The sequence below is a fragment of the Gracilinanus agilis genome, chromosome 3, assembly GCF_016433145.1.
Source record: "Gracilinanus agilis isolate LMUSP501 chromosome 3, AgileGrace, whole genome shotgun sequence".
NCBI lineage: Eukaryota > Metazoa > Chordata > Mammalia > Didelphimorphia > Didelphidae > Gracilinanus > Gracilinanus agilis.
In genome coordinates, this window is record NC_058132.1 from 464,177,475 (window position 1) to 464,205,044 (window position 27,570).

The window sequence follows — 27,570 nt, forward strand, 5'->3', positions numbered from 1 at the left end:
TAGACCCAAAACATTTTCATCAGGAGTACAGGGGTTTGTGTTTTTCTGGGTTCCTCTGCCAAATTTTGGAATGATAGCAGGAATAAACTTTGTCTAAAATATCTCAGCCAAGGCTGAAAGATTGGCTAGATCTGGAGAACTTATGACAAGTATCCATGAGCTTCAAAGTTTTCTTTAAAATATCACACAGCAACTCATGTGAATCCTATATGATAGCAGGTTTGTTTGCTATTGTCATTTAAATGTGCTCTTATGATTTTGGAGATGTTGGTACTTCTTGAATGTGAATTAGTTGTTATACTACTGTTTTGAAAAGTTATTACTTGGTAAAAATCATTTGCACTCACACTGTGAATCAAGGCCAACTTAAGAAGGAAATGGATCTCACTTTTGGGTGAGAAAACTTTGTATTCTGCCTCTTATTGGGAAAACACAGTGTGTCACTAATTGTGAACTACATATTTCTGATTTTAAAAAAAAATTTTATTATTGCTTTCCTTGTATGTGCATTAGAATATTTGATTTTTCTTTTTTCTCTCATTTTTTGTGCTTGAAGCACATTACCAATATTAATCTTTTTCAATTTTGTAGTAATATAAGTTTAAAATATATATTTGCTCTAATATTAATGCATACACAAAAGCTTTAGACTATGGAAACCTTCCATTTACTGACTAATGATTGTATCTGATTCCAGGAGAAGGGAACAAAAACCCATTATACAGTGCCTATGAGCCAAGGTGGGATTGATGAGATTCTGTGCCAAGACAGAGGACTTGTTTGAGGTTCGAAGTTGCGGTTGTTTGACATACATCAGACGCAGGTTGTCCCCGTGCCACATTCAGACAAGTACTGAAGTTTGGCTACCATCCTGGCTCCCCTATCCCTGAGAGTGAAGGTAAAATCAGACCAGAGAAATGTACTTCCCTTTTTAGACACAAAAATCTAATCCTTTTTTTCTCTTATAATATGGCAACTTCCTGTAGTCCTGACTGTTAACAGGTAAGTGCAATATTACTGCACTTTGTCCTACAGATTTGTGAGGCAGAAATTACTTTAACTGGACCCTAATACAAGGGCCTGTTATAAATTTATTCTTGTTTACTCAGAAAATTTTATATATTCATAGATTTTTTTTATATTTTGATTATGATTTTGAATTTTTTCTTTCTCCAAAAGTTTAATTTTTTCCTATTTGTTTTTCTTTTGATAACTGACTCATACACCCCATAATTCAACCATGTATCCTGTGTTGATCCGGGTGTTGGTCAACATCTTCCTCAAGGAAGATTGTATTTTTCATAAAATCCATGATTTAAAAAAAATGTTTTTAACCCTTACCTTCTGTGTATTGGCTCATAGGCGGAAGAGTGGCAAGGATGGGCAATGGGGGTCAAGTGACTTGCCCAGGACCACACAGCCAGGAAGTGTCTGAGGCGGGCTTTGAACCTAGGATCTCCTGTCTCTAGGTCTGACTCTCAATCCACTGAGCTACCCAGCTGCCCTGATTTAAAATTTTTTGAAGAAAAATTTCAGGGAAAGAAGTTTGCTAACTCCTTGAATCAAGAAAATGAACTATTTGGAGAAAGATGCCTTCAGAAACCTACACTGCATCAGAAGATCCAGAATGAACTTTGGGGTGCAGTTAATTGAACTGACGGAGGTTGAACACATTTATTTTGAATGTACACTCTTATGCCAAAGGAGACTGCCCCCAATTGGCTTTTTTTATCAATGTGCTAGCAAACATTTTTTTTTGCTTTCTCTCTCTTTTATCTCCCTCTTATCTCTATTGTAGTTTCCTCTTAGAAGCAGTAGTATTGTATGCACCTGTAGTTAGAAGATTTTTAGGGGTACAAGATGATTATGTCAAATGGCCCACTGGGGAGACTAGTCTCCCAAAGGATTACAGGGGGGATTGTGAAGCTGGCATTAACTCTCCCCAGCCTATTTTTAGATTTAATCACCAGAAGCATATAAACCCCCACTTTATACTTAAGTGGGGGGAGGTGCATAACCCATGTGCTAAAGTGGGTGACAACTCAGAAACGACTAACTGCCTCCTGAGCAATCCTAAGAAAATTTATAAACTACAATTGGTCCATGTAAAGCAGAGGAAGGCACAGGAAGTGCCACAGAGAAGGTCTTTAAAAGTAGTTACAGCTTCCTGTGGAAGGGAGTTTTTGCAAGAAGTTTTTCAGAGTTGGAGTTGGAGCTCCTTTGGAGGATCTGAAGGCTGGTGGAGGACCTTCTCTTTGGACTACCATGTGGGTGAGTGAAAAAGGCTGACTCCTTTCCTGGCTCCTAAAGGAACTAGCTTCTGGAGAGGCTCCCTGTCTTGGAGGAGGCCTCATGATTGGAACCCTTGCTTTATTCACCACTAGTCCCTCTGACTCATGATCCTCCAGTGGAAGGTTAACAAGCCCTGCCTGGTTCGAACCGGGTCGAAGTAATTATCTAGCGTATATAGGATAGATACTTTCTCTACCCTCTTTCTCATTTCTCAACTTTCACTCTCCTTCTAATTTATGAATACTGCTAAAAAGTCATTTGACTTGAGATATATTAATTTCTGCAACCACATTCTCATATATTTAGTCCAATCTTAATTTTTAACCCTACACTCCTTATTGGTTTGGCTGGTAAATGGAACAATAATATCTCAAAATGACTCCACTAAAGGAAGCAGCATGGTCCAATGGGAAAACTGCAATACCTGGAGTCAGAGAAGCTGGGTTAGATTTTGAGTTCCGCTACATACTATTCTATGTGACCCTGGGGCATATTATTTATCCTCAAGAGGCCCCAATATCCATATACATCTATAAATGAAGAAAGCTGAACTAGATGGATTTTAAAGTATCTTCTATTATCCTAGGATATCCAAGATTTGCTCTCCTTCCACCCACATATCCAATCAGTTGCCAAATTTTGATATTGCTCCCTTCACTTCCCTCATTCTTATTCTTTCCACATTCCATTTCTGCCTTTGTTTCGTCTTTTATTACCTTTTTTTTCACTATCAAAAGGATTTTTATTACAGGGGAAAAAGAACAAAGTTGGCAATTACATCAAAGAAACTTTTAACAAAGGATGGGTAAAATAAATTGAGGAGTGGGTTTATAGAGGAGTTTTCGGTATAAGTGATTTGCAATATTTCACTTCTGGGTCTAACATGGATGGATCCAGGGTGTGTCTAAGGTGAGGTTTCTGACATTTCTAATATTGGATTGGATTAGAGCATGTTCATTGTTTGGTTATCTTATTTTGAAAATGTGTTTTGACAGCTTCTTTAAAAAGAGAATCTAATCTTGGTGAGGCAAGAAAATCTTATCCTCTTGGTTAATTTGCAGCAAACTTCTAACAAAAGACTTTAAAAAGGGGAATTTTGACAAGCAGAGAATTATATATATATATATATATATATAAAAGTGATTAGCTTACCAGTAATGCAGAATTTTAGAGTTGACTTGACTCAGCTATTCAACTTATTAATGGTTGGAACTACTTCTTACTACACAATCAGAGCAATCACAAACAATTCCTAATCAATAGTTAATCCTAAACTGAATTTATCACTTGTATGTAGTATTTGTGGTAGTTTGCATCAACTGCTCTTACTATATTAAGTTAGCAAATGAGCTCTATCAACTAATTGTATAGTTGCCTTGCTTTCAGTTTTTTTTTTTTAATTTTAAAAGAAATTCAAAGAAGCACACAGAAAAACTGAGAAAGCATATGAAGAAAATGGCCAAAGATAGCCATGGAATACAGTTCCAATACAAGGGGGGAAATGGTAAAGAGAAAGTGATTTGGAGATTATATTGCTAGTTAAACAATTTTGGCACTCTACAAGTATTGATTGGGTCTTCTCACTTCTTTCTAAATGCTTCTCTGGCTAATCTCTGAGTGTCAGCATTGCCTTCAACTTTTGGACAAAAAGGAACATAATTCTATTCAACATCCATTTCCCGTCATGCTATCTAGCTTAATGGATTGGTCTCTGTAGACAATATCTTTATTTTTATTTGTTTTCCAGCCATTTTCTTTCCAGTTTTTAATCCATTCATTCATATCTTTAGTGAGAAGTTGGTTATCTATATACACAATGACTTTCTCAAAGGTTTTGGGACTTAGCTTGTTCAATCCCTTAAATAACTGCTTCTAATGATGCTCTTTGGTTTGTCCGTCCTCCAGAATATGTACTACTTATATTTAGATCCTGGGCTTCTTCTGGTCAACAAACTAATATCAAAACCTTCTCAGGTCCCTTCTCTTTCATTATTTTTGCAAGCTTCCTTGGCATACACAGTGTTAGGGTCTGATCCCTGGTGCTAATGCCTGTGCCAAACTCCAGAGCCTCTATTCTGCCCATTGTAATTGATGCTCCATGAATCCTGTTGATTATGTTTGCAACTCATCTCCAGTCTCTCCAAAGGTTTAGAAGGAAAAGAAAATGACTCACCTTCAGAGAATGTCCTTTTATTACCTCTCAACTAGATTATTACACACAATTCCCCTCTATAAACCCACTCCTCATTTGTCTCTCTGTCTCAAGTTTTTCACTACTCCAGCCCACTTTCTATGCTGTCACAGCAATTTTCCTTCATCACAGATCTGACTATGTGACTTGCCTATCAAATCAACCCCAATGACTTCTTATTGCCTTTAAGATAAAATATAAAGTCCTCTGATTAACTTTTAAAGACCTACACAACCTGCCCCTGTCTATCTTTCCAGGCTTACTGTCCCCTCTGAGATCCAGGCAAACTTGGCCTTCTCTCCATTCATGAGAACCTCTTCTCTTTTCTCCTTGCCTCTGCACTGGTCATCTTCTAAGCTAAATGCCCTTCCTCCTTATCTCTCCCTCAGTATCCCCTCTCCTCCCTCTAAGATGTACCATAGGCACTATGTTATTATGAAGCTGTACCTGATTGCTCTAAACTATTAGTGCCTTTTCTTCCAAAATACCTTATATTTCACTGCTTTTCATGTGTATTCTATATTTGTACTATACACATTTTCTATATGTCCCTTGCTAGATTGCGACTCACTTATCTCAGCTTCACTGTATGGAGGTTTAAAAAAAATATATATATATATATTTTTTTTATAGAATTATATAATATAATTCTGTATCGTGGAGTTACACTTATGGCACACTATTAGCTGATGTAATGAACAGCAACCAATCATAGCTCTATGTTCTATATCCTGGGTGCTGATTGGCTCAATGACTGTAGGTTAATAAGAATGTGGAAAAGGTTTATAGAAGAGTAGGAAGGGTTTATAAAGCCTTAAAATAAATATAAATAATAAAATAAATATGACACTACTACTTTCCAGATTTTCACCTATTCCTGGGGGTCTCTGGAATGTAATTCCTGCAATAGGGAAGAATCACCGTATCCTTGTTATCTCTCCCATCAACAGGATGTAAGAAGAGGTTGTTTCATTCTTAGTATCTGGCACATACTAGATATCTAGTAAATACTTAGTTGATTGATAGATTTAATCATCCAACTCCTTTTACCCAAAAGAAAATTACAAAATTAAAAGTATTAGATTAACTATAGAACAATAAAAGTTTTGGAAGATGTTAGCCTCCCAAGAAATGACCTCTCTCTTCTTTTAATAAATACTAAATGATTCCTCAAAAAAATATCTTTTGCTAATTGCTACAAATACATCCTCCTTCTTTAACTCTCCATTGTTAACCCCCCCTCAAAAAATCTGGTTCAGGGGGCAGCTGGGTAGCTCATTGGATTGAGAGTCAGGCCTAGAGATGGGAGGTCCTAGGTTTAAATCCGGCCTCAGACACTTCCCAGCTATGTGACCCTGGGCAAGTCACTTGACCCCCAATGCCCACCCTTACCACTCTTACACCTAGGAGCCAATACACAAAAGTTAAGGGCCTAATTAATTAATTAATTGGGAGAAAATCTGGTTCAAACTCTAAGAAAAAATTACGAATATTGGAAAAGGTATATTAGAAAACATTCTATTTTAAAAGTACTACTCATTCTTTAGCCATAACATTTAAAATGGAAAAAAACCTCTGCCTGAAGAAAATATCAGAGAATTTCTGTTTCCAAATTCAGAGCATTCTATTAGAACACTATAAACACTTTCATATAGCTGCATACAGTAATTTGGTCTTTGCAACAATGACTCCAAAACATAGCAAAATCCTTAAATTCTTCTGAAATTTTAGATTATAAATAATGTTCATTTTTGTTTCTGTTACAGGACACCCAAAGATGAGTTTTCTTTTAAACTATTACCAAAAAAAGATTCCAAAAGAACGGAAGTCATGTACTGTATTATGACAACAAAAAGATTACTAATACATCAATAACTTAGTGCATCTACCCTCTTTTCTATATCTGGATAAAAAACTTAATGAATATGGTTTGCATATAAATCACAGATATTCTTTTTTTTTTACCCTTATCTTCTGTCTTAGAGTCAATACTGTGTATTGGCTCCAAGGCAGAAGAGTGGTAAGGGTAGGCAATGGGGGTCAAGTGACTTGCCCAGGGTCACACAGCTGAGAAGTGTCTGAGGCCACATTTGAACCTAAGACCTCTCATCTCTAGGCCTGGCTCTCAATCCACTGAGCTACCCAGCTGCCCCCAAAATCACAGATATTCTTGATGAAAATTTGAAAACAATGAGTACTCTAACTGATGATCTTTATAGTGTCTCTAATACTATTCTTCGCTTTCTAGCATGAAGCCATGTGGTCTCTAGATTTCTGAGATTTCACAATACCTAGTCAACCTCATACCTCCAGAATTTCCATACTGCACTCAGGCTATCTTCTTGCCATGTCACTACCGGGGCAAGGAGATTGGGGGGGGGGGGGGGGGGTAGAGGGAGCTCCCCCTGTGTATTGTATCTTGCCCCAAGCTGTGGATTATGTTCTCATCCCAAACCCAGACTGGAATTCCTTGGCTTCACTCTGGGCCCACACAGATTGGCCTCCTTCAGTCCAGATTGCCCTGGGCTAGAACTTTGGACTTCTCCACAGTGCTTGGCACAGGGGAGACACTTGCTAAATGCTTCTCAGCTTGACCTAAGAAAGAGTAAAGGGGATGGATTCAGAGGGACCTGTGAAGCCTTGTGTGCCCTGAGGCAGAAGAAATGAGCAGAAGCAGGAGGATAATTTCTGTTCTGATGACAATACTGCAGAAGACAGCCTGAGTCTCATAGAATGAAGCTTCCTTCAAGACTCAGGAGGCAGAAGAGCCTTGGGATCCCAGATGGGGTGAAAGCAGGCAGAGACCTAGTGACACCTGACTCAGAGTCCTCAATCTACCCATTCCTATGAGAGAGATATGAAGGGTGGTGAGCTGTGAACCAAAGGCAAAGCTGGGGATATCCCCCTCCAAGACTTTTGTGATGTGATGGAGAATATGGACCCAGTGGCAGGCAGGGAGAAGCCCAAGGAGCCAAGTCTAGGAGGGAAACTTGCTCCTGCCATATCTGAGGGATACTCACCAAGAGGTCAGATGGAGAAGATGATGCCCAATGGAAAGAGCAGCTAGCAGCATCTGGGTGTCAGGAGGGGTCCTTGATCAGACCTTTCTAGGACCTGTACCCACAGAGCAGACTTCCAGAAGACAGAGAGACCTCAGCTCCAGGTGAAGCTTCTAGCCATCCTACTCTGAGAGTCCTTCCTAGTCCCCAAAGTCCCTCCCTACCCAGCCCCTGAAGCCCCAGGATAAACCCTTTCCTACAATCACACCCAGGGCCTGGCGTGCCTCTCCTCTCTAAGCTCCATCACAAGTGAGATGCATAGGTGGCCACTGGGATCATTCTTCTTCCCCATTGGCCTCTTCCCAGGGAGAGAATTCCTGTTTCCAAACCAGATGGGGTCTTCCAGTTGGAACAGATGGAAACACCATAGCTACTGAAAAAAGAAGCCCAAAAAGCATTTTCCCAGGTGAAGATTAGCTAGGTGGGAGTCAAAGCAAACACCAGGTGAGCAGATCATGACACCTACTTGTTCCCTAACACACAGGGCAGATTATATATGTAATAAATACGTAATATTTATATTCCTGAATTGGGAATATACATATAACATATTTTATACACATAACAGATTATATGTGTGTCCATTTAGGTTACAAGCAAAACAAATCCCCACACTGAGAATATTTAAGCACATATATGAGCATATAAGTACATATATAGATAATAATATATACATATATGTTACTCATGAAGTATATGCATGGGGTGTGTTGATGTATGTTGTATGTTGATGAATATCTTGTATGTTGAATATTACACACAGTCACATGTATATGCATGTTTTGGGTAGCAGGGATATGGTTTTTCTTACTTTCTCAATGTGTCTGGGGGAGGAGGGGACAAGCAGGAGAAAGGGGAGATGGGAAGGAGAGGAGGACCTCTCTTTAAAAAAATACATTTAATTTCCAAATAAAGAGAGCTCTTCTCATGAAAAAAAAAAAAAGAAAGAAAAGAAAAGAAAATCCAGACTACCATTTCTTTGATCTAGTGTCAATGGCAGATCTACTGTTTCTAGAATAAGATACTCCATTTCTAGACTCTGGGAACTTTTGCTAGCTATCCCTTATTGCCTGAAATGCTCTCCCTCATCTCCACTTCCTGGCTTTTCTGGTTTCTCAGGCTTCTGTCAAATCCCAGTCAAAATCCTACTTTCGATAGCATGTTTTTCTTCAACCCTAGAACTAAGAAATTCTAGTGTCTTCTCTGAGTTGATTATTTTCAACTTATTCTACATATAGTTTCTTTGTTGTCTGCCCTATTATACTTTGAATTCCAGAAGAGCAAAGACTAATTTACATTGTGGTATATGACAGTGATGGAATACTACTGTGCTATAAGGAATGATGAATGGGATGATTTCAGAAAGAGCTGGAAAGACCTACACGAACTGATGCAAGGTGAAATAAGTAGAACCAGAAAAACACTGTACACAGTAGCAGCAATATTGTGGAAAGATCAAAAGAAGACTTTGCTAATAGTAATAAATTGATCCAGAACAATTCTGAGGGACTTATGAAAAAGAATGTTATCCATCTCCAGAGAAAGAACTGTTGGAATAGGGATGCAGATGAAAACATATGATGTATCACTTGTTCATTTGGATATGTTTTAGGGTTTTGGTTTTATAAGGTTATTCACTTGCCAAAATGAATAATATGGACATATATTTTGCTTGATAATACGTTTATAAACTAGATCATATAATTTCAGAAAACTTAAGTGGAAATTTGTTATTAAAATCAAAATAAATTAAAATAAATCACTCTTGTTACATTCCCTTCCCCACACACATACACACACACACACACAGCACACAGCCAAAATACATGCTCCAAGGAAATACCCTCCAATGCACTACAGTTCCATTTATTAGGAATCCCACCCAATTCAGCTAAATATCTCTTCTAAGAAAACCACCATGTTAGAATTTAACCTCTCCCTAACTAAAGCCTCACAGGAGAACTGGTATATCTCACACTCCTATTTAAAGAATGTATAAATGATTTCAGGGGGAAAAAAAGAGAGCAGTCCTTCAGAGCAAGATAAAAACTGGTCAAAGGTAACTTTTCAAAGAAGATAGGAGCAATCCTCCAGACAGAAAGGGAAACAATCTGCATTTGGAATTTCAGAAGTGAAATTCCTATGCCATGGCCCTAGAATTAAGAATGCCAAAGTATCTACATTATCATTTGTATTGTGATCAGCAAGAACAACAAATATTTACTGAGTCCCTACCATGAATAGGGCATTGTGGGGAACATATTATCTTAATACAAAACAGACAAATAAACAAAGAACTGCACAAATCAGAAGGAAAAAGGTTAGATTAGACTTATGGGAGGAAAAAAAAAGTCTTGCTGCTAAATGCTTAAAGAAAATTCTTAAAACTTTATTCTACACTTCTGTAACTTCCAGCAACTCTACTTTATGTCTTTCACTTGGATGATTCTTCATGAGTATCCCAGATTAGAAGTAAAATAGTCCACCAGTCCCATGCTACTCTTTAGCACACTAGCTAACTCGGCAACTAAGTGGAGTGAACATGGTGCCAGTTAAAGAGGAAGACTACTCACTATGTTGCTCTATATGGCACAGAAATGTAACTTGATTATCAACCTTTAGCCTTTAAAGCCAACTCTACCAATGTGCCATCATGGCACCAATTCAAGGAGCATATAGTAAATGAATTAAGCTCTGCACTCTTCTAGGTGCTATTTTATGAGGATAACAAGACCAAAAAAAAAAAAGTTCATCCCCCCAAGAAGCTTACATTCTACAGTGAAGAGAAAGGAGGTATATCTTAGCAACCTTTAGATCCTTAAAGACAGAGGCATAGCTAAAAACAGATCTCTTTTAACTGGGGAGACACCTCATAGAAAAAACTAGAGACTGATTACCCTGTGCCATAGACATACCTTTTCAGGATGACTGACCACAGTTGAGCTAAAACAGTGTCTCTTTCCCCCATGCATGCAAATGCCAGTTCTCTCCCTCCCCCACAGGAAAGCAAAAACAGTATCTTCTCCGCATTCAAGTCAGCCCATCCTCTCTACAAATAGAGAACAAAGTTGAATTCCTGGAATTCTAGAGAGCAATATAAAGTATTAACCCCTACAAGCATCAAGAACCACCTGGGGCACATTAGCCCATGCAATAATATGGGGAAAGCACCAAAAAAAACTTTAAATGTCAGGCATTATTATTTTTTTAGGAAATATCCAATAAACTTAGGTTGGTTAATAGGAAAAGAAAACAATACAAAAGCACATGTTCCTATACAGAAACAAGTACCTATATGTTCTGTACAGAAGACAGCTTCAGGTATTGCTGGTTTTACCACATAGTTTTATTCACAGAAAAAGACCGTGAAGGTATGATTAATGTGTTCATCATTCAGCCATAGAAGTCTAAACTCCAAGGAGTTCCCCCCACCTCCATTCCACATTATTTATTCTTATAGTTGTATAGCTACTGCCAACCTGACTGAAACAAAATAATATGGTGCCCCTGGGTCACTCAAAAAGAAAATCTAGTATAATATTGGAGGAGAGGGGGAAAGGAGAGCTGTCACATTGGGAAGTGGAAAGTGGACTACATTAAAGAGTAAGCCATTAAGTTGTTTGTTGGATTTGTTTGTGGTTTGTTTGTTTTTTTAACTTTTACCTTCTGTCTTGGAATCTATACTAAGTATCTGTTCCAAGGCTGAAGAGTGGTAAGGACTGGGCATTTGAGAGTAAGTGATTTGCCCAGGGTCACACAGTTAGAAAGTGTCTGAAACTGCATCTGAACCCAGGACCTCCTGTTTATTCCTCCTATCTTACACTTAGGGCTCCATCCAATGAGCCAGCTAGCTGCCCTTTAAGTTTTAAAGGAGCTATTTCAAATTGCCTTCAGGGACAAAGCTATAGCTTTCTGGAGGTAATCCAATCCAATGACTTGGCCACCTACTCCAAAGAGTAACACAAGAGTATTTTACACATTGATAATCTAGTGATAAATTTTATCAGCAATTCTAATTAAGGAATAATCATATTCTAAGAAGACAAAAACTCAAATCAGCTCCTTCTAAGAGAGAAAGGTTTAAAATTCACAAAATTTAAAACAATAACCAGAAAAGAGATTTTCTTAGAGGATATCAAGAGAATTAACTTTGTGGAGCCAAAAAAATTTTCTCATCAGAATCCATTAATCCACAAGTATTTATTTACCATCTACTATGTGCTAGGCATTAGAAATATAATTATAAAAGTGAGACAAATCCTAGCCCTCGAGGAACTTACATTTTCCTCAGAAGAAGCATGTTTAGAGATAAATAAAATTCAGAACACACACACACACACACAACACAGGCACATAAAATACACTACAGCTAGAGAGGGGGAGACATACAACTAGAGAAATCAGAAAAGATGTCTTGAAGGAAATGATACTTAAGCTTATCCTTAAAAAGAACTAGCAATCTAAGTAGTAGAGTAGGAGGAGACTATTTTAGGCATTGTGGACAGAACTCATAAATGGGATTGTATCAAGATTTGTACTTTCAGACTGATTCTGAATCCATCACAACACAGTCCAGAAAAATTTCCAATATCTTTTTCAAACCTTTCTCCTAACTATAAGAAAAGAAAGTAGATTGAGAGGCAGGGCTGGAGACAGGAGGTCCTGGGTTCAAATGGCCACAGATACTTCCTAGCTGTGTGAACTTGGGCAAGTCATTTAAACTCCACTGCCTAGCCCTTATAGCTCTTCTGCCTTGGAACCAATGCAGAGTACTGATTCTAACACAAAAAGTAAGGGTTTAAATTTTTAAAAAAGCAAGGAGAACAAATAACAGTAAGAAAATAGCAAGGTTCATGTTTGAATCCCAATCTTTGTTTAAAAAAACTTTTTTTTAATATTGCCCCCACCTTGGAACAAAGACTGGCTGTCAAAGTAATCTGATTATGCTGGAGTAACACAAAGTAACTATAGTTATGAAATTCCATGTTTTTGTCTTGCTGGTCCCTCACCCTAGTGCTCCAGTCAAGTCTTTGGAAGAGGAGAGAAAAAAAAGACAGGTCTTATACATCTTAATTACAGGAAATGCTCCTTATTCTCAAGCCATAAATAGCATCAAACCAGGAAGGAGCAGTTCAGAGAAAAAGAGGGTGTGGCTGGTTCTGTTATGTGCCCAAAAGGAGTCCAGCCATTTTTTTAGATATTCCTACTACTTTAGATACTCTTACTACTCCTAACCAACAAAACATTAATTTTGAGATCCCCTCCCCAAAAAAAGGATCTTCAACACAGCAACAAACTATCTTTATAGGTTTACTTCATACTATTCTAAGCTCCAATCAAAGTAGATACACACATTGTATTTTCATCACATCTAGTCCCACCTGCCACACCCCCAAATCCTGAGTTTTCCAGGATGCTCTCCAAGTTTAGAATGTCCACCCCCTCTGTTCTTTCAATTCCAACTTTTCAAAAGTCACCGTCATCCGGAAGCCTTTCAAATATATTCCCATCTATCCTCCACTGGTAAGTGGTCTTTGCCCTCCCTAAACCTCAAATAGCACTTTGTGTGTGCCTCTATTCTTTTATTGCAAATTTTACAAAACAAAATAAAATAAGCATCTCATAAACAAAGAAAAAGGCTATACATAAATGAAATCACAAATATCTTATATGTTTAGCTTACTTTTCTTCATATCTATTTAATAAATCCCACCCACAAGTTTCTCATCTCACAGCATTAATTCTGTAGCTGAGTATTATGTTCACTTGGTTCTACTCATCTCGCTGTTCATTATCCCATGGAGTTCTTTCCAAGGTTTGTTTTCTTTTTTAAATCCTTGCCTTTGGTCTCAGAATCAATACTGTATATTGGTTCCAAGGAAGAAGAACAGTAAGAGCTAGATAATGGAAGTTAAGTGACTTGTCCAGGGTCACACAGTTAAGAAGTGCAATTTTTTTTTTAATTAGCTTGCTCATTGCTTCTTATGGAACAGTAGTGTTCCATCACAATCAAATTTCACAACTTGTTTAGCCATTCCCCAACTGATGGACATCCCCTCAATTTCTAATTCTTTGCTACCACAGTGAGAGCTGCTATATATATATTCTGGAGGATATGGGTTCTTTTTCTTTTTCCCTGATGTCCTTGGGAAACAGACCAAGTACAATGGTATTGCTTAGTCTAAGGGTGTATGCAGTTTTATAACTCGAAGGGTGTAATTCCAAATTGCTCTTCAAAATGATTGGATCAGTTCACAGCTCCAGCAACAATAGATTTGCTTCCCCATTTTTCTACATCCCCTCCAACATTTGTTGTTTTGCCCTTTTGTCATTTTAGCCAGACTGATGGGTGTGAGAAGATATCTCAGAATTGTTTTGGTTTACATTTCTCTAATCAGTAGTGATTTAGAGCATTTTTCATATACCTATATATGACTTTGATTTCTATATCCAAAAGTGTCTGTTCATATTCTTTATCAATTAGGAGATGCCTCATATTCTTATAAATTTGCTGAAGTTTTCTGTATATTTAAGATGTGAGACTTTTTATCTGAGAGGCTGTCTACAAAAATTTTGTTTCTAATTTTCTGCTTTTCTTCTAATCTTGGCAACATTTTTTTGTGTGTGCAAAACCTTTCCAATTTAAGGAATTCAGAATTATCCATTTTATAGTTCACAATGCTGTCCATCCATTAATGACTCATAAATTCTTCTTCTATCCATAAATTTGATAGGTAGTATGTTACCTGTTCTAATTTATTTATGATATCTTCTTTTATGTCTAGATCAGTGGTTCCCAAACTTTTTTGGCCTACCACCCCCTTTCCAGAAAAAATATTACTTAGTGCCCCCTTTCACATACTGTCACCACCCCCTTACAGTTATTCACAACCCCCAAATGCACCTGTGGCCATCACTGCCTCCCTGGATCGCTGCAGCTCCCAGCATGGGGCAGTGGTGCCCACTTTTGGAATCACTGGTCTAGATGATGTATTCATTTTGATCTCACCTTAGTGAATGGTGTAAGATATTGGTCTATACTTTGTTTCTGCCAAACTAGGTTCCAACCGTCCCAGTAATTTTTACCAAATAGTGATTTCTTGTCCCCAAAACCTGGATCTATACTTTTGTCAAATACAAGTTTACTATAATCTTTTCTGCTGTTTGTTTGCATCTGTCTAGATCAGTGATTCCCAAAGTGGGCGCTACCACCCCCTAGTGGATGCTGCAGTGATCCAGAGGCGGGGTGATGGCCACAGGTGCATTTATCTTTCCTATTAATTGCTATTAAAATTTTTAAAAAATTAATTTCCAGGGGGCTAAGTAATATTGTTTCTGGAAAGGGGGTGGTAGGCCAAAAAAGTTTGGGAACCACTGGTCTAGATAATGATCATGCATTGCGTGAATTGGATAGTTACAGAGAATATGTCATGTGTAGCTAAACTAAAAGCCAGTAAACTCCATTAGACCAAGGGCCATGCATGGCTCAGCACATAGAAGACTCTTAATACATGCTTTCAGAATCAAATGGCTCTGAGAGCAGATAGGAAGCACAGTAAGTAGAGCACCAGGCCTGGAGTTGGGAGGGTTCAAGTCTGGCCTCAGATACTTCCAAGCTGGGTGACCTTGGGCAAGTCACTTAACTCCAATTGCCTAGAATAAATATCAATTCTTTTTTTTTTTAAACCCTTACCTTCCGTCTTAAAATCAATACTGTGTATTGGTTCTAAGGTAGAGAGTGGTAAAGGCTAGGCGAGGGGTTCAAGTGATTTGCCCAAGGTCACACAGCTAGGAAGTGTCTGAAGCCAAATTTGAACCCAGGACCTCTTGTCTCTGGGTCTGGCTCTCAATCCCCTGAGCCACCCAGCTGCTCCCATAAATAACAATTCTAACATAGAAGGTAAGAGTTAAAAAGAGAGAGAGAACTGAATGGCTCTGAATTCTAAAAAGTAAATATTTCTAGTTAACAAAACAGGGAGAATAAATTAATAATGAACATTTATACAGGACTTTCTATCTACCAAGCATTGTACAAAGGACTTTACAATTTCATTTGATCCTCACAATTACTCTGAAAAGTAGGTGCTATTATTATCCCATTTTTGGTAATTTATATAACTCTAAGAGAGAAGAGCAGTAAGGGCTAGGTAAGTGGGGTGAAGTGATGGGTATACAAAGACAAAGATGAAATAGTACCTTAAAGAGATCACATTCTATTGGATAAGTCAGCATGTATATTAAAAAAATTAAATACAAGGTAAATTTGGGGGAGGGACAGAAATAGCAGTTAGGCAGATTATAGATTTAGAACTAGAAGGGACATTAAAGTACATTAATTGGCAGGTAAGGAAACTGAGGCCCAGGGGGAGGTTACAAAATATTTTGTGCAAGGTCACACAAATAGTGTCAAAAAGCAGGATTTAAGCCCAGGTGTTTCTCAAACCGCAGAAAATGCCTCTTCACATATTCCCTAATAGAAAGTAGAAATCATGGACTTAATTGAAAAATCTAAGAGGTAGAAGGGACCGTAGATATCTAGTGGTCCTTATGTTACATATGAGGTAACTGAAACATGAAGCCTTTTCTTTTGAACTACTTTTATTATTGTGTATTCCTAATAATTCAGATTATTATGGTACAATTCAGAACATTGGTTATTAGCAGGGTTGGTATATTAGTGACCAAGAAAAATGAAAATGCCTAACCTCCAGGAAATTAATGGCACCACCATTTTTCCAATGTTACAGACTTGAAGTATCTTACTTTCTTTCCATAACTACTAACACCACCATAATATTAAAGTAATGTTATCATGATGATTTTTCCTTTATGTTAAATCATACAATTACCACTTCCTTGACTACCACCCATTTACACTCTCAATCAACTCATTCATGGAATACCGGAATAGCCTCTAATTGATCTGTGGCCTGGCAGAAATTCACCACTTAAAACTACCCATAATTCTCCTACAAGATTTTTTTCAAAGGACCTATTATATCATTGGTGTAAAGAATTTCCTCTACCAGTACAGAATCTTCTCAGAAATGTATAGTCTTCAAAATGGTGACCTACGGCAATGAAAGGTTGTGTTATGGCTTAGCCAGTACCAATTGGAGGCTAAGCTTGAACCCAAGTCTTCCTAACTCCTAAGTTTACTCTCTATATACTATACCATGCTGCCTCTGTGGATTAATTTTTGCCAAAACACTATTTGAATAGAAATCCATAATAGAAGCTCCAAAAAGGCAGGGGCTCCTTAGTTTTTGTCTTTGCATCTCTCACGCTTAGTAGGTGAATAATTTTTTAATGACTAAAAAACCGATCATTTTGTTAAGTATCTGTAGAAGGTTATATAGGCAATAGCAAAAATGAAAACATCTATCATTTAACCACCAAGTGAATGGTACTGATGCTAAGTGTAGCCCATGGAAATAAAATAGGGTCTAGTATCAGGATCTGAACTCAGATTCTACTATTTATTAACTGATTCTACTATTTATTAACCATATAATCCTATCACATACATACACACACAAAAACACACACTTCTCATCTACAAAACGAGAAGGTTGAGCTAAATATCCTTTCCATCTCTAAAATCTATCTCTTTTGAATCTTGGAAGAATCTGAGCTGGCTCTTTTGACAGGTAGAATTTGAATACATTCTTGGAAGGGAAAAGTACAGGTAGGGAGATGGGAGTGAAACAACACTCTCAGAGGAAATCTTTTCTGCCTTAGAAATTGAACTCAGCTGTTCATTCTGACATCTCCACCTCTCTTGTCTACTTCTTGAAAACTCAAAGACTATCTATTCTTCTAGACTCAATTCTGACTCCTCAATTAAAGCCTTTCTTGGAGTGGTCACTCAAAGCATACTGGTCAATGAAAATGATGACCAATACCAAAGCAAATCATATAGCCTCCCTAGACTTCAATATGGCCATCTTTTTGCCTTTTAGGGCTTCCAGTCCTAGAGCTACACCCTCTCAAACAGACCTCCAGCTCTCATCCTGAGACAATGTTAACTTGGAAGAGTTCATTACATCTAATAATCCTGGCCAAGCTACCTTCCTATCATGGTACTGTTCCAGAACTTCCTATCTTCACACTCCTCTCCCCAAAACACAATGACCTCTTTGCTCTGCAAACAATAACTAAATCAATACTGCTCAATACAATTAGATTGTTGTTTTTCTCCCCAAATCTCCCTGCTTCAGTCCATCTTCCATTCAGGTGTCAAAATCCTCTTTTTAAAGCACAAATCAGACCATGTCATATCCCTATTCAATAAACTCCAATCACTCCCTTTCACCTCAAGGATTAAACAGAACATTCTGTTTGGATTTTAAAGCCTTTCATAACCTGGTCCCTACCTACCTTTCAAGAATTCTTACACCTTCCTCCTTCTTCCATTTACAAAAAATAAAATAAAATAGAGTGTAAATTTTTTTGTCTGAAAACTACCTTTTCATATCTTTTAACCATTTATCAACTGGCGAATGACTTGCATTCTTATATATACTCAACTCATTTCTCTATATATCCAAGAAATGAGAAATTTATTAGAGAAATTTATAAAATAAATTGTATCATGATGTTTGCTGTATATTACAGTGGTGCCTTGATACACGAGTACCTTAAGTCACAAGCAATTTGAGATACAAGCAGTCACAATCAGGATTTTTTGCTGTAAAACAGGAGTAGATACTTGAATCATGAGCTGCCACCATCTCCACTAAATAGGCTGCCAAACATTCGGTTTCACAAGTTACCAGAGGCTGTCTCCTTTAGTTCAGTGTTTATCTAGCCCTGTGAGCATCTGTATTGAATTGCTTTTGCTTTCTTCTTTATTTTTGTCTTTATTATCAGTTTTTTGGGCAAATCTCTTTGAACCATGGGTCCTGACAAGGGAGGAGTTACAGCAGCAGCAACATAGGGAGGTTTTGCAGGAAATTAGTGGGGAGGAGCCCAAGGTGGTTGAGGTAATCAGTACAAGCGAGATTAAGGAAATGTTGAGGATTTGGGAAAAAATTAAACAGTTTATTGAAAAGACACACCCAGAACAAGCTGCAGCAGGTCTTGCATTGGATCTCTGTAATGACACTTGTTTCATACATTATCAAAACATTCTCAAACTGAGGAAGAAGCAAACTTCTATGGAAAGGTTTTTGTTGAAATGGCCTTTGAGTGAATTCGAGGAAAGTGTGGCAAAACAGCCAAAAGTCAATGAAGAAAATGACAATAATTAAGTAAAGTAAATAGCTATTAAGTATAACAATAAAGTTACACATCATAAGTAATGTGTAAGATAAATTTTGCATTTAAATGTAACATTTTGTGTGTAGTAAGTTATGTTAAATGATAGCACATGAAATGAAAACCTTCTCCACCAGCATCTTCACCTGTATAGATAGAATTCACTCTCCAAGGCTCCTCGACCCAGCTTGTCTTACCCAGCATCCCATTTGCATGCTTACGCTGCATGAACAGTATGTGAATGGATGTGAACGCACATGCATGGGGGGACAGAAGTTAAAAAGTTTTGGTGTGGCATCGCCCTGTCTCTCAACTTCCCTGAACACAGCTGGAGAACCTGGGTCAAAGCCAAGGGGGAGAATCTACACATGTGGTCAATTAGGTTAGATTAGGCTTTAATCTGCTTTTTCTATCTTTAGTGGTTATTAATAAAACTCTATGGAAAAATAAGAACCTGGTTTAATAAGAACCTTGATTTAAATTTAAATTTTACATGCCTGACCTTGAAGATAAGTAACATTTCATAAGCAAGTTTATTTCTTTACATTCTTTCTTATTATCTATATTTATTTGTTATTTATAAAGTACATTTTCATATTTAAAAGCATATAACAAAAAATTTGTGTGGTTTTGGGGGGTTGGAACAGATTAATTATATTTCCATTAATTTAAATGGGGCCATTCAATTTGACACATGAGCAAATTGAATTATGAGTTTGGCCATGGAATGAATTAAACTTGTGCGTAAAGGCACCACTGTACTTTCCATCCTATTTCTCCCTGTTTAGTTTCCACCCTCCACTTCTCCCAATTTGCCTTCTTTTCTCAGCCCCAACCCCCTTCTATCCCTTTCCCCTCCTATCCCTTTCCCCTCCTACTTCCTGTAAGGTAAGGTAGATTTCTATATCATATTGATTGGGTATGTTCTTCCCTCATTGAGCCACTTCCAATGAGATTAAGGTTCACATCTTCCCCTCCACTGTAAAAGTTCTTTCATGAGATAATTTACCCTATTGTATTTTCCCCATCCTCTTCCTAATGCATTCCTCTTTCTCGAAGGTTAATTTTATTTTTTATACCATCCTTTAATATTCAACTCATCCCCTTGTGCTCTATGTAATACTCCTAATTACCCTAATAGTGATAAAGTTCTTTAGAGTTACAAGAATCATTTCCCCACGTAGGGATATACATAGTTTAACTTTATTCAATGTCTTCTGATTTCTCTTTCTTGTTTACCTTTTTGTGCTTCTCTCAAGCTCTGTATTTGAAAATCACATTTTTCCATTCAGCTCTGATCTTTTCATCAGAAATATTTCAAAGTCTTCTATTTCTATCCATTTTTCCACTGAAGGATTACGCTCAGGTTTTCTGTGTAAGTGATTCTTGGTTAAAGTCCTAGTTCCTCTACTCTCTGGAATATCATATTCCAGGCCCTCTGATCCTATAATATAGAAGCTACTAAATCTTGTGCTATGCTCCAGGATATCTGAATTGTTTCTTTTTGGTTGCTTGCAATATTTTCTCCTTGATCTGGGAGTTATGAAATTTGGTTATAAAATTTCTAGGAATTATCCTTTTGGATAATCTTTTAGGAGGTGATTGGTGGATTCTTTCAATTTCTATTTTGCCTTCTGGTTCTAGAATATCAGGACAGTCTTCCTCAATAATTTCTTAAAAGATATTGTTTTTTTGTTTTATCTTGCCTTTCATGTAGTCTGATGAATCTTAGATAATGTCTATTGAATTTATTTTATAGGTCAGTTTTTTCCAAAGAGATATTTCACATTTTCTTCTATTTTTTCATTCTTTTGAATTTGTTTGATTGTTTCTTGATGTATCATGGAGTCATTAGCATCTATTTGCCCAATTCCAATTTTTAAGACATAATTTTCTTGGGTGAGCTTTTGTATCTCTATTTCCATTTGGCCAATTCTACTTTGTAAAGAGATTTTTTCCTCAGTGAATTTGTTTATCTCTTTTTCCATATGGTCAATTTTGTCTTTTAAGAAGTTCTTCCCTTCACTGTATTTTTGTATACATCTTTTTCCATTTGGCCAATTCTGCAATCCTTTACTGGATCTTTGTGCTTCTTTTATCAACTGGCCTACTCTATTTCTTAAGGTATTTATTTCTTCAGTATTTTGGGGGGTCTCCTTTACCAAGCTATTGACTCTTTTATACAATTTTCCTGTATCACTTTCATTTCTTTTTCCAATTTTTATTCTACCACCCTGATTTTTAAAATCTTTTAAAAATTCTTTCAGTCATTCTTTTTGGTCTAGAGAGCAATTCCTATTTTTCTTGGAAGTTTTGGATGCAACAATATTAACTTCTTCTGAGTTTGTGTTTTATTCTTCCCTGTCACCAAAATAACTTTCTGTGTTGAGTTATTTTTTCTGTTTGCTCATTTTTCAGTCTTTTTTCTTTCAATTTAAAAAACTGTTAAAGCTGCGCTCTATAACATGGTGAAGAAAGCACTGTTCCAAGCTTCGGGTTCTTTGTACAATTATCTTCAGAGCTGGCTCTGGCGATCTATCTTCTTTCAGTTCTTTCAAGGTGGTATGACATGAGGAAAAGTGTGTTTAATACCCTCTGGGCCTATGCTCTAGTCTGTGATTAACCACAAGCACTCTTTTACCCATTGGAACTGTAACCAGGGTCCCCAGTACTAGAGTGTAATAGTACTCCTCCTCTCCCTAAAACCTTGCCCTAGGACTGTTACTGGGATACATGTATGGGCAATGCAACAAGAATCTTGCACCCAGAGCCAGGAAAGGGACTCCTGTAATCTCCTTCTGAGCAGTTGTGCAACACCCCTTACCATCTGCAGCTGAGAGCTCCAAAAGCCTTTGCTAGCTACTGTTTTAGCTGAGCCCAGGGCCCGTTGCCACAGTAGTGCCTGCCCTGGTGCACTGCTCCATGTTCTACATCCACCCTGGATCCCTCCTGCTGGCCTTCTAAGTTGTTTTGGACTGAAAAATTACTTCATCCCATCTTTGTGTGGGTTATGCTGCTCCAGAATTAGTTCTGAGGCATTATATCATAATTTTTTGAAGTGTAATTTGGTAGAGATGATATGTGTCCATGAACCTTTTCTGCCATCTTGGCCCCACCCCTTTGTCATCTTTTCAAAAGGTATCACTAAAGTCCCTGAAGTAGCATCTACCAGAAAAGATAACACAAGCTTTACTACAATGTCAAAAACTAGAATGAAAAGATGAAAAAAGGAAATTTTGTTTCAAGATAGCTAGGACTTATTTTTTCTATGAATTCCCCATTTGTCTTTCTTAAATGGATTATGACTCAGAGTAGTAGTTGGACATCCAAATGAAGCCATTCTTGGAGCTGGGTGTTCCTACTATTTTAAGAGCAGGAATATTATCTAAACCAACACTAAAATTACATATAAACCAAAAGTTTTTACACATAGAGTAGAGAACCATGGTGGGAAAATGAATAGAGATTAGGCTGTAAGAGCAGGAAGAATTGGGAGTATCATGTCACTATCCTGACACATACTGGCTGTATTGCACCATCCTAGGCAAGTTATTAAACCTCTTGGTGCTCTGGACAACTCTCTAAGACTACTTTGTATAAGCAGCAGTGTTGGTACAATGATAGAAGGGAGTTTCCTCACCTGGGAGTTCCTTGTAACTGTGAAAAGACAGCTAGATCCCGTACTTGTGTGCACACATATGTATGTAGTTATATAGTATACATATATTTATATACACACCATACAAACAAACATGTATCTCAGCATATCAGACATCACTTCAGGAATATGTTATTCAAACTAAGTAAGCTAAGAGAAATTCAGAAAACATTTTTATAATTTCATTCTAAACTAAAAGGTCCAAGAAGGTAGCAATTATGTCACTTGGTTATTTTAGAAAGCCCTTAATATAAAATTAGCCTGCTCAGATATTTGTATACAAAGTATATGTGTACACATATATGTATAGTTTCTTCTTTAAAGGAAAATACACAGACCAAGAGACCAAAGATTTTGGGTTCAAATTTGTCTTCAGAAAATTCCTGTGTAACCCTAGGAAAGACACATAATCCCAATTCCCTACCCCTTACAGCTCTTCTGTCTTGGAATAAATACTTAGTTTCTATTATAAGTCTGAAGGTAAGGGTTTAAAAAAAAAAAAAAGCAAAATACAGCAAAACCATTCAATATACTATAAATTTGATTAATGTATGAAGTGATAGGCAATGAAATACTTTTTTTTGGCCAGGTCTATTATTTTACTAAATGATGAATAATAAATAAAGATATTTCCTGTCTGCTAAAGCAGATAGCACCTGCTCTGATTAGTCTTAGAAATTTGCCTGGGACATTAAGATGGCAAGTAACTTGGCAAGGATCACACATAGATAATATGTATCAAAAAACTTGGAACTCAGATTTTCCTGTTCCTCTATCTAGTCTATTACCAGACGACTTTAAACGTGTTATATTTATCTCCTGATACCAATGTTATTAACAGGTTTCCATTTTGCTATTTGTACTCTACTATTTCCAGAAAGAACTGTTTAACTTTCCAGTACTGTCTTTCTTAAATTTTGTGCTACAGTTTAGCAACATCAAAACTCAAATAAATTAAGCCACCAAAGCAATTTCTCACGAAATAGAAGAATTCATATACCTCTCTATATATGCATTACTTACTTGAGAATTTTTACCTACTCAAAACTAATGTGATTTAAAATACTAGGTCACTATAGAGATAAGGATCAGTGATTTCACTGATATATCTGTAATTTCACTGGTATAAGGAAATCACTTAAGGAAACTCCCTTCTACCAATTTCATGTCAGAATATTCTTAGCAATTTATTAACTTTGAATAATGCTTAGGGCACTAAGAGGTAAATGACTTGCCCAGTATCACACTTGTGAAAGAACTTGAATACATCTTTCTGGTCCCAAGGATTGACTTTATCCAATATAACACAAAGGCGGCACCATAAGTTGAGTCAAAACTATGGCTCCCAAATCATAATCTTATTTGCTTTACATTGAAACCTTTTACCCTCAATACCATAAACAATTTACATATATTCTATTCCAAAATCATGGACCTGTGATTTCATTGTTTACTAGAAATTCCCTTTATCAGCACAGCTAAGCTCTATCTCAAGAAGCATCAGAAAAGTTTAAGACATTAGAAATCAAGTTATTTCTAATAGATTATCAGAAACAAATTCCAAACATAAAGTTAATTCTGTAAATTCACATAAATTCTGAATACTGCTTGGTGTCAAAGAAGCGTAACTTTGAATGCTAAAGTAATTCTTATATCATTATAACTGTGACTTAAGGAAACTGTTAATCATGTAATTTAGACATTAACCTTTTTTTAATCACATAGAATTTGTTTTGAAAATCCAAAATTTTCAAGTAAAAGTTTTAGTTAAGGGGTAGCTGGGTAGCTCAGTGGATTGAGAGCCAGGCCTAGAAACAGGAGGTCCCAGGTTCAAATCTGGCCTCAGACACTTCCCAGCTGTGTGACCCTGGGCAAGTCACTTGACCCCCATTGCCTACCCTTACCACTCTTCCACCAAGGAACTAATACACAGAAGTTAAGGGTTTAAAAATATTTAAAAAAAAAGTTTTAGTTAACTTCTTACAAAAGTAAATGCTAAAAAATAAAAAATCAGATTACAGAAAGCTCAAAGGTAAGTCAGGTTTTTTTCCCACTGTTTCTTAAAAATGATATATTAGCCACATGCCTAAACATTTTAATATAGGAATGAATTCTGTCTTTATTATATCAATAATGAGAAACTTAGGTCCCCCTAATTCATTAACAGTAAATTCATTAGAACCTAAGAACATTTGAGTTAAAATTTATCCCTTTTAACCAACAGCAAATTTAACTATTCTTAAATTTAAAGGTAATTTTAAAGTTTCTGAAATTTTTAGTTATATGTATGAAATGGTTTTGAACAGTCAGCAGTAATCAACTGGTTTTGTTTAATCCATTCTATTAATTCTTTCTTCTACAGTTTAAGTTTCTTAAGAAAGATATAATTTATATTCATTCTCTCCTATCTCCTATCAGCTTCCTATTTACAACCAGTTTGGTAAGGCAACAACATCACCACTAAATTCTCTAACATTGCAAGGCCAGGGTGCCCCCAAACAAGATTTAACTGTCAGAGTCATATATGAAAAATTCCCAGCTTGAAAGCACAGTTCTCAACATGTAATAAAAATTAATTACAACTTAAAGGATAACCAGGCACTAATAAAAAATGAGCAATGTTGTGTTGTGAAAAAGAGGAATTGCAACCATTACTATTACAATCTTTAACAGAGACTCCACTTAAACGTTTGTGGCCTGCTTAACATTCCATACATATTTCTGGCAAGGTATTATGGGAACTGAAGTTCAAACTGTCCCTTGTTGAATTTTCACTTACTATAAAAACATTGTCTCATATAAAAAGCATAGACATGTTTTTACTTTACTAAAACCTAAAATATTGACTTTACTTCACTAACTTTAGTTAACTAACTCATGCCCAGTTCAAAGGTTCAATCAATCCTTAGATTGTTAGAATGTTAGATTAGCATAGTCTTCAGCAACAAAAATTGGATTAAAAAGAATGGACAAGTCATTCTATAGCACAAACTCTCCAGAAAAAAAAATTTAAATCAAGGAGAAGAGGAAAATGTATTATGATATAACTATAGCAAAGAGATTAAAAATTAATATTTCTATACTCTTTGCCTCCAGGTACTCCATTTCCTAAGCCTGATTTATGTTATTAAGACAACTGTAAACACAATGCCTACATTTATATTCCTACACCAAAATACCACCATCACAACAAAGATAGTTTTTTCATATTATTCTCCTGAAATAATCTTCTATTTCCTCCAGAAAAATAATATTTAAAACTTTTTCATTTTCCAGTTATTTGTGTACTTGAAAGAAATAAGCATAAAATTGAAAATGCTCTACATTCCAAGCAGTACTACCAATTCCAGCACTGTCTAAGCCTTGATAGCTTTCAAACAGCTGTGGCTTGGGCTTTTGGTTAAAATTACAATATGATCTCACCTGATTTCCAAAATACCTTTACACTAAAGCATTTCTTTCACTCATAAAATTGTATCTCTTTTTATACTTTTCTCTAAGCCTAGAGCTTTAAGGAATCTATCCAAAATTCTAAGGAATCTTCCGGAGAGGAAAAAGAGGGGAAGAGTTCTAAATCAATAGTTATCAGGAAGCAAAGGAACAGGCTTCCCCCTCAACAATTTCATTTCAAAGAAACAAAATGCCAAGGAGAATTTCCTTTCTAGTATAGGTAGGAGGAAGTCAGCAGAAAGTGACCACACAAGGTCCTTTCAAAATATTTAAAGCACAGAAAGGGTTATAGCACTTCCTTTCGGGCTCTTTGGAAGAAGTCTGAAGTTTAAGAAGCTGTTTTAGGTGGAACAGGGTGTCACATAACAAAAGGAAATTCATTTGATCAGGAATACAGACTCGTACACTTAAAAACGTTTATTTCAATCCAGAAGCATTACTGATAACAGTCAAGGGATATAACCTCGATAGTTTTATATTTAAATTAGCTTGTTTCTTACTTGGAACCCAAAACTTCACTAAGGTGAAATTTTATGAAATGAAATAAAACGTGGCCATTTATCTGGAAATCTCTTTAACTATTAGGAATTTACTATAAACTTTCTTTTAAAAAAGACACAATGGTTTCTAAAATTCTACTCTTTTCTGTAGTTTCCCCCCAAAGAATATAGTAGCTATCATTTCTAATCATCATTTCCCAATACATCAAGGTCCCCTATTATCTCAAGGGACATAAGGAGATAGATCCTCAGCAAGTTCCCAAAACAGAACTGTATTCACTTTAATTTGAAGCAGTAACTCTATGACACGAAGCACATTCAAAAGTGGATAGGGGGGGGAGGGGGGGAGGGACTGACAGAAGAGAAGTAACAGGACATCAAACTCCAAAAAGTTTAAGAATCTCAGTTCTACCTCGTTGGAAAGCAGGATGGTTAGATTAAAACAGAGTTCACACTAAAAACAAGGTAATCCTAACTAGGATGTCTGGGAGAGACTTCTGCTTTCCTGCCTGACAGCTCATCTCTCCAATTAAAAATTCTGCAACTTAAGGGCTTTGGGACAACGTGAGGAACTCGCCCTAAGACTAGGCAAACGGGAGAGCGTCCGCCAGCAGAGAAGAGCCCTCAGCCTCGGATGTGGTTATAGTGGACTATTGATAGTTGGACTGCATGTCTGATTTTGGAGGACTGTTGTTTCGGGCCACCATCCCACGAGGCACGGAGGAGGACTGGGCGAAACCACCATCGGAAAAAGGAAGAAAAAAAAAAGGCATCCATCACACACACGAGAAGAGGAAATTCCAAGCGCCCAAGTTCTTAATCTACTGAAAGAGAGTCTGACGTGAAGGAACCGAGTCAGAATATCCGCTCCTCCATCTGGGATCTGGGAGGAAGGACCCTGGCTCCTCCTGCCCGTCCCGCAGCAGCTGGGAAACTCCGCATTCACAGAAGTGAAAGCCTGGAACAACACCCTCAGCCTCGCTCCCCATCGCCAATCTTTCCAAACACAACCTAAACCGGGTTCAAAAACTTTATGGAGCCAACAGGGGTGGGCTTTAGTTCATTACGTCCAACTTCCTGCCCCCCTCGACTTGGGGAGGGAGGAAGGTTTGAGAGAGAGAGAGAGAGAGAGAGAGAGAGAGAGAGAGAGAGAGAGAGAGA

The 27,570-nt window shown here is 37.0% G+C and overlaps 1 protein-coding gene across 1 annotated transcript in view; it reads right to left on the reverse strand.

Annotated features, from left to right (window-relative positions):
* WWC3 (WWC family member 3) overlaps positions 1–27,398 on the reverse strand; it is a 196,513-nt gene extending 169,115 nt beyond the window's left edge. The window contains exon 1 of the mRNA XM_044669272.1: positions 27,235–27,398. Within this exon, the coding sequence (XP_044525207.1) occupies positions 27,235–27,398 (164 nt within the window). The remainder of the gene's footprint in view (positions 1–27,234) is intronic.
* Between the last annotated feature and the right edge of the window lie 172 nt (positions 27,399–27,570).